The 9,213-nt window shown below is 40.9% G+C and overlaps 1 protein-coding gene across 1 annotated transcript; it reads left to right on the plus strand.

Moving 5' to 3' along the window:
* On the plus strand, window positions 6,838–7,637 carry LOC8085790 (flowering-promoting factor 1-like protein 4). Its single transcript, XM_002446175.2, has one exon. It carries the CDS (start codon window positions 6,885–6,887, stop codon window positions 7,221–7,223), a length of 339 nt encoding a protein of 112 aa, XP_002446220.1. The 5' UTR covers window positions 6,838–6,884; the 3' UTR covers window positions 7,224–7,637.

The following is a 9,213-nucleotide window of genomic DNA, read 5'->3' on the forward strand; positions in this document are numbered from 1 at the left end:
CCTCTCATGAAACATTCCTTCTTCTTTTCATCAGTGTTGACTTGCTCAATTGCATATTGGGACAGATGATTAAACTTTCCAATATACTGCATGATTGGTTCATCCCCCTGACGGAGAGCTAAGAACTCTTCGAGCTTCATTTTCATAACTCCCTTGGGAATGTAATGAGCCCTGAAGGCTTCCTTGAATTCTCCCCAAGTGATTCGGTGGCGGGCTGGTTGAACAGCCAGTAAGTTTTCCCACCAAACCCCTGCTGCTCCTCTCAGCTGCTGAGCGGCGAAAACTGGCTTCTGGGTTTCAGTACAGTTGATGAGACTGAACTTTTGCTCCATAGTACGAAGCCAATCCTCAGCTTCAAGAGGTTCATCAGCTTTTGTGAATTCTGGGGGACGGGCATCGGTGAAGTCAACATATGTGGTTTCTTCTCGATTATTGCGACCACGGCCACGCTGACCAACATTCTGGTTTTGTGCTAACAGAGTTGTTGCATTGACCAATGCTGCAATTGCATCAGCCAAAGAGGGTGGAACTGGTGGTGCATTAGGAAAATCATCCCTACCCTGGGAAGAACTAGCTCCATGGTTGTTAGCAGACATCTGTTTAAAAACACATCACACTTCGATTAACATACTTACTTAAACATCATACATCATGACTTTCATAGCACAAACACGTTCATCTTATTTATCATACAAGTCCGCTCCTGGGCAGGACTACCGAAACCACTATCTTACACAACTTCCCATACTAGAGGTTTTCTGACTAACTAAGTTACAAAGTCAGAAGAGCACACTAGGTCATACTTCGTGCCTACTCAACACCTAGTCGTCATCCATATCCGACTCACTGGTGGTAACATCCTCATCTGGAGTGGGAGTTCCTGGTTCCTCTGCTTCATCCTCAGAAGTATCACTATCCACTTGGATGACAACTGGTCCTTCCTCTGCTGCTTCAGGAGCCTCGGGTGGATTGAGGGCATCTTGCAGCTGGTGCACTTCCTCATGGAGGATGTTGGTATAGGCCTCAAGGTTGACCACATACCCTGCCATATGGTACAGCTGAACTTCCATGTTGATGTTGTCAGTGAGCATCAGGCGCAGATCATTCTTCATAAGCCTGTAGGTCCTTGGCGAAGGAGGACCTCCGCTCGTGTCACTCCCGTTTCCGTCGCTGGAGTTATCAGTGCTGCTGTCGCTGCTGTCGGAGGGTGGCGGATCCCTTGATGCCAACTGGTGCCTGGGAACACGACCTCCGGTGGACTTGCGAGCGGTTAGGCGGGTACGAGCCATCTGCCAAAATATTTTTATTTTGAATATTAGAACTATATATGTTCCAAGGTTAAAGGATAGAGTTTTACAATTAGATGGACATATTACCTCTAATTATTAACAACTTTAAGGAGGAAAGTTAATTACATGTTATCAATAATGATGCATGAAACGTACTTACGAACAAAGCATACATCAAACAAGTAATTAACTTTAAATTAGTCACTTGATATAAAAGTGCATAAACTTGCTTTTCATAAATAGGGCAATATTATAAGCATTGTTCCTTGTATATAAATATCACCACAATCATACTAAAAACATATCCATTTAGAGAGAAGGATAAGTCTAAAGAATGAATTGAGACAAGTTAGAAGCATACGACAAGCTTAGAAGCAATTTGGACTCAAACTAATTTGAAATTTAGTTTGACTCAAAAGCTTTTGAAGTTTTCAAAATCGAATACTGCTATACTTTCTAAGGGAAACCTGCTCTGATACCAGCTGTGGCAGAACCTCCTGGATCAAGTGGCCCACATACACCCATCGTTGTCTCAAAGACTTCCAATCGGCGTGTACGAGTTCCAAATGACTCAAGAGGTCTGTCGGGTGTCCTCGGGAAACCCGAATCATCCACGTTACATTCTTTTCAGGAATTCCCTCATCAAGCGTCACAGTATTACAACATTTCATAGATAAGAGAAATCAGAGTAAAAGCGGAGAGATTACATAACATAGATTGAAACTTAAGTTCAACGGTTACAAACCATAAGTATTTAATACATAAAAGGTTCGGAACTTATTATTACATAAACCATAGATCACACAACAAGTTTTACTTGCCCAAGGTCACACATCAGATTCCTCGTCATCACTTTCCTCCATAAGAGTAAAGTAACAACGACCTTCAAAAGGATAATCAAGAGGTTCACCTGCAACAGGGGTTAATAAACCCTGAGTACAAAAGTACTCAACAGGACTTAACCGACTATAAAAGAGGTGGAGACTCAGGTATGCAGGCTATAGGGATTCAAGGTAAAGCTTTATCAAGATCAAGTATTTCTTTTGCATAAAAGCTTACTAAGAGTAAAGCCTACTTTCAAGTTTTAACTCAAGATTATCACTTATAACTAGCCAAGATCATTATCCAACTTTCATAAGCAAATCACCTCTTTCTTATACCAAAGATTCACTTATTACTACGATGATGGGGTGAGGATTGAGGCTCCATATCCGAGGAAACACGGCGATTCGAATCGATTAAACCCAGCTAGGGATTCAGTACCACACGACATATGTAGAACTTAATCTTGCATGCGTCAACCTTTTCTATAGATCCTCCCATACAAGAACGGGTCCAGCGTCACCCGAGAGTACAGTACACCACCATCCTACAGCCAATCTAGATGTTTCCCGGTCATCTCAGATCCGTAAGGTGGGTACACGCTACTCTCGCCATCTCTCCACTCCCAGTACGCGGTTAGCCGTTCTCAAGTATCGGAATAGCTATAGGTAAGGCTTACCAGCGCATGTGGGCTGTACTCAAAGGTCTCAATCACAACAGGCCAACAACGGTACGGTCCTTAATCGACACAGTTGGAGACACTACTTTAAGACTCCATTCTTAAAGCAAATCCACCGACCGGTCTCAAGCTTAACATTATCGACTACAAAAGTATGCCACAACAACCCTTCAAACTTTCTCATTTGAAAACTTATCTAATAAGCAGGGCTAAGCATACTAAGCATTTTCATAAAACAAGTATCAAGGTTAATATGGAATCATCAAGGTAGATAATGCAGCAAATAGGATTCACTCAACTCCTATTCACCTAATGCATCATATTAACTCAAGTGATATAAATAACTTTATGAAAATACAAGGATAGGGTTTAATGTCCGGGGCTTGCCTTGACCGGAAGGGACGTTCGACAACTCAGCAAAACCCGAAGGATCCACAAACTCGGAAGCAACCCACTGAGGATCAGATTCTTCCGGAGCGTATTCTATACGTAAAAGTGCATATGCATGATTATGCTATACTCAAGGCATAATAAAGACAGGTTACATGTTCTTGGACGATAACAACAAAATATGATTATCTCGAGTACAATTTACCTTCATGGTAAAGAAACTAACTAATCTAGCTATCAAAGCATGGATTATTACTAAACCAATTTTATCATCTTTATTAAGCAATGTTGTGGACTTATCATATCACAAGGATCATTTACATGAATTAAACCATAACCAGGGAGCATATCATGCTAAGTAACCACTGGTTGCCAATCAATCCAAAATATCACACAAAGCCTAAAGGAATAATTATTTCTATTTCTTTTATAATTATTTTAAATAGCTTTATTAAGAGACAGAGCATACTTTATCAAACAGAGCTGAAATTATTCTTGAAGCTAGATAACAGTAACATAAGATCACATATTAAATTTCATGATTTTTGGATATACCCATAATTTACTAAAAATCATGGAAGGTTTATTCATTAATAAACAGAGGCAATTTATAGATACATGCAAACCATCATAAAATAAAATTTAATATTTTTCCTACACTATTTACATTCTCTGGAACCTACACAAAAATTTTCATAAATTTTGGATCAACACATAATTTATAGCATAAATTCAAACATCAATCATTTTTAAACAAAAAGAAAAAGAAAAGCAGCACTGTGCCTCTGCGGCCCAGGAGCTCGGCCCAAGCTCGCGTGAAACTTGGCCCAGCCGGCCTCCCCCCGCGCGCGCTGACTGTTTTGCAGAAAAACCCTCGACTTCCATAGAAACCAACCCGCAGTCCAGACTACTATTCACATGAGTCTACGACTTCACAAACAAACCCCTCCCCTTTCTCATCTTTACAACTGCGAGGTCCCCGACGCCCCGGCCGTCCAGAGCGCGACACCACGCGGCGGCGCGGCTTACGCCGGCCAACTCCGGCCACCCCGAACCAAACGGAGGCGAGCACAAGCACCAGCAAGCAACCCGCAACCGAAAGAGCAAGAAAACCCTAACTCTACTGTTCTAGCGAACTCTGGCCACGAGCGGCGGCGGACATGGCCGCGGCGGTGCTTACTCCGGTGACCCTGTACCGGTAGAGAAAGAATGGAGAGGTCAGGAAGCATCGGTTTCTCACCCTGGGTGTGCTGACGCCGAAAGAAGGAGTGTAGAACAACCGGGTGATACTCGCCCACGCGAACAGTGACTCCGGCGGCGAGCTCCGACGAAGAAGAAGATGTCCCGGTGACAGCTGTGAAGCAAAGGAGAAAAGAGCGAGCCGATGAACATCACGGAATCATGCCGAAGCAAAGACGAGAGAAAAAGAGAGCAGAAAGTTGCCCGGATGGGCTGACCACGACGAGCTTGACCACGGTGGCGCTCTGTCGCCGGCGGAAAGGAGAATGGTGAAATTCGGTGCTCTGGTGCGAAAGAGGAAAGAAGGGTGGGTTCTGGAGATGCGCAAGGAAGTAACGAAGATATGCCCATGGTGAATTTGGATATGGATCAACCGTGGCGGTGAATTTTGGATTGGAGTGGAAAGCTGTCCGTCGGTGCTCCGGTGGCAATCGACGTCGGTGAGCGCGAAAGGAAGGGACACGTCGCGCTCCACTTCGCCAGCAGCTGCTTCACCTTGCCACGGACGCGAGCACGTGCTTGGACAAGGTGAAACGGTGGTTCACGCGCTGGCAAACGCCGATCAACGCTCGGCTGTCCACCGCCATGAACAGGGCTAGAACTTATCCCCCCCTTCCCCATTTACCCCTTTCTGTCCTTTTGCAAAAATCGACCAAAAGTTAAACTGAAGTCAAATTTTCACCAAAAAGAAACTTGTGTAAAATTTTGTGAGTTACAAAACATCTTTTGGTGGCCAGAGCTAAATCTGAGTGGAATGTAGCTAATTTGGCCAAACAGTTTTGAAACTTAAAGTAAATCCAAAGAAACCCAAATTTTTGAATTGGGGCAAAATAGAATTTCCAAAATTACTTTTGATTTTGCATAACAACTTGAAAAACTCCCAACATGAAAGTTGTTCAACTTTTTAAGCTCTACAACTTTCATGTTGACCATTTTTCAAAATTCCAAACAGATTTTGAATTGGAGATTCAAATTGGAAAAGGGGACACTTTTTGGAAAACTGTATTTTCAAAATTACTTTGAATTTTGTACTGAAACTTCAAAAACTCAAAACACCAAAGTTGTACATCTTGACAAGATCTATAACTTTGCTTTTGAACTCAACTTCAAATTTTGCTTGGTTTTTGAATTGCACAAAAGGGGGCAAATCTAGGGTTTTTAAACTAGGGTTCCCCCCTAAGCTTCTCGGAAAACTTCCACCCAAGGTTTTTTTAAAACTCCAACACAATCATCCATACACAAAATAAACACACTTAAATTCTTAAGCACATCCAACCAAATTTAAACTTATTTTAAGTTCGGGCATCAGTGTGTGCTTAAAAAATTTACGATGCAATGCTCATGATGACATGTCAGGATTTTAGTCTGCTTAACACCAGAGTGTTACAATTATCCAAGAGATCGAAGAATAAAATACATAGCAAGGAACAACCTTTTAAATACAAATTAATTAAATGTAAATTATATGTCACGAACATTAAAACATTTTCATGAAAAAGGGAAGTTACATCCTATTAGGATACATAATTCGAGTACATGTTATTGATGATACAACCTAGTTAATAGGAAAAAGATAATCTTAAATTCTGAGCCTCTCCTTGGCCGATCTACATTTGATATTGAAACCTCATTTTTTTCAAAATAATTTTTGATTTTTTGGATTTCTATTTTTCTTCGATTGCGACGTACGGATGTATAAGTGATCATGCAATAAATTATATGTCCCATAATCCCGTTGCAACACACAGATATTTTTGCTAGTATATAAAATAGACCCCTTTTAAAATATGTTAGGCCTTATTTAGTTGGTGAATATTTTTTGGGTTTGGCTAATGTAGCATTTTCTTTTGTATTTGATAATTATTGACTAACCATAGACTAGCTAGGTTTAAAAGATTCGTCTCGCAAATTATAGACAAACTGTATAATTAGTTATTTTCGTATTCTATATTTAATGATCTCTATATATATATATATATGCCGTAAGATTTAATGTGATGAAAAATCATAATTTTTTTTTTGATTTTAGGGTAAATTAAATAAGGCCTTAGTTTGGGATAAGAGTCCCACACTACTTTGCAATGAGAAGAAGAATACTGACACAGGTAACTGTCACCATCTGATAACACATCTGACGGCTTAGATTATCCCGTGCTTTCACTAGGCAAAGGATCGGAATCTTAAAATCGCGGCTCTTGTTCCTGAATCGTACGGCGTAGAGGCAGCCTTCGCTCGGAAGCTTCCAACGATTCGACGGGCCCACATCAACTCCTTCCAATGGGGAATGGTGAGCCGGCGGGACCCACCTTAGCCGATGGAACAGGTGGGCGAGCAGTGGGCCCCCTTCGCTCACGTCAGCATCTTCCCCTCTTTTCGGCAGTATTTATACCTCTGCCTCCAGCTGCTCCTTGCATACCGAATAATATTCTACAGCCTCGAGGAGCTCCTGTAGCAAGAAAGAAACGATGTCGGGTGTGTGGGTGTTCGAGGACGGGATCGTTCGGCGTGCGGACAGCGACCCGCCCAGCGGCGCCGCCGCCGGCGGGTCGCGCCCAAACAAAGTGCTGGTGCACGTGCCGAGCGGAGAGGTGGTGACGTCGTACGACGTGCTGGAGCGGCGGCTCCGCGAGCTCGGCTGGGAGCGCTACCTCTACGACCCCTGCCTGCTCCAGTTCCACCAGCGCTCCACCGTGCACCTCATCACCGTGCCCCGCGACTTCGGCCGCCTCAAGCTCGTCCACATGTACGACGTCGTCGTCAAGACCCGCAACGTCTTCGAGGTCCGCGACGCGGCACCAGCCTGATGGTCATCGTGAACACGCTACAGCTACCTGCGGCTGCATGTGCGCCTTCATCCTAGCACGTCGGAACCGGTGCTGGGAGGGTCTGCCTGCCGCCGCCGTATCAGCGTACGTACGATTGTATTGTAAGTTTGTGATTGGTATGGTCAAGTACACACGCGTGATTAGCATGGCGCAGCGCGTGCTCGATCGTGTGGCCGCTTCTTGCATGGTGTCCTACGTGGTCTGCCGCCAAATAAATGTTACGCGAGACTGCGCCGCCGCTGCCATATGCATGCTTCTTATATGTCGATTTGAGGGTGTGTGTTTCTTCAATTTGAAACAAAGGTTTGTACATACATAGCTAGATTGATTTTATATGGCCAATCATGGTTCAAAATAGCTAATTTTTGGTATTTAACTTTGTCATAGCCTTTTTACCGTCGATTTCGTCTTCTGGATCAGTTGCTCTTGGCATTATATATATATATATATATATATATATATATATATATATATATATAATGTTCAATTTTATTCTGTTCCTAAAAAAAAGTTCAATTTCTACCTCGATTATCCTTTTTCATTATCAAATATCTGCACTCTTTATTATATTGATTTTGATATCACAACTTTTTGGATTATTGCTTTTCAGAGAATACTAAAATAAAAAATTTATATTGAAGAAGTCATCAGGGACAGTACTGCGTATATTATGCTTGAGTTACATATATTTTGTATCCAATAATAATAGAACTATATCGCATCCATTAGCAACCATATAGAATAGTGTTAGTTATTAATACTTTTGAATTCTCTCGAAAAAGATTGAATAATTTTTTTATTTAAATTCTTCATGCACGTACACAGTGTGTATAAACCTTGCTATATTATTGCATGGTAAACAATAATTTATACTTATTAATTCAAAAAAAATATTCATAATAAAGTAGAACCCACATAACTCTTAAACATAATGGTTGTCGATATGGTTCAGAAGTTCTGTAGTAAGCAAGCATATCTTCAAGAATCAGTAAAAAAATTCATCATTAATACTAGCCTATTTTTTTTGTTAAAAGCCATGGTTGAAAAATAATATTCGCTGATTTATCTTCACAGAAAAACACTATAGGTTGATAGAAAAAGTACGACCGATAAGATAAGGCCTTGTTTAGTTCACCCCGAAAATCAAAAACTTTTCAAGATTCCCCATCACATCAAATTTTGGAGCACATGCATGAAGCATTATATATAGACGAAAATAAAAACTAATTGCACAGTAAATCACAAGATGAATCTTTTAAACCTAGTTAGTCTATGATTGGATAATATTTGTCAAATAAAAACGAAAATGCTACCGTGCCGAAATCCGAAATTTTTTTAGAACTAAACGAGGCCTAAGTGAATGGAACTCAGTTTGCTAACCTACCTCTATCTACGACCTAAATAGAAGAACTCTACCAGCCTATTTACATGAAGCCACGTCATCCAAAGGTCTTATCACAACAGGTCCTCATGCAGGAGCCGATATTAACTAATCACAACTTTCTTTCATTCGCTAATTGTAACTGAAGCCATCCCTTACGAAGTCTGAACGTCCGAAAACTCAAGCATCAACTCCTCATGTGTCGGATGTCCGTTGCACTTCAACTTCTGCGCCCCACCACTCTTGTAGCGAATCTAGGATTTTAGCTTAGAGTATGCCATTCGAAAAATTTCAAATCGAATTCAATAAATCTATTTTAACAATTCAGTAATAATTATAAAATTGACAAGGTAATTTGGTATATATGTGCACTAATAAGATGATATGGCTTAGATTGATGCATTGAGATGAAATCATCCACTAAATATAATATAAATAGTTAAAAATTCATATTGATAATTGAAGTATAGGCATAAAAGAGTACGGAAGACTTATAACTATTTTATTCAACGCTTTTTAAAAACATAAATGCCTTGATTATATCATATTCATCGACTTCAAAAAAATATATGGTTAAATAAAAATGAA

Source organism: Sorghum bicolor, chromosome 6 (assembly GCF_000003195.3).
Source record: "Sorghum bicolor cultivar BTx623 chromosome 6, Sorghum_bicolor_NCBIv3, whole genome shotgun sequence".
NCBI lineage: Eukaryota > Viridiplantae > Streptophyta > Magnoliopsida > Poales > Poaceae > Sorghum > Sorghum bicolor.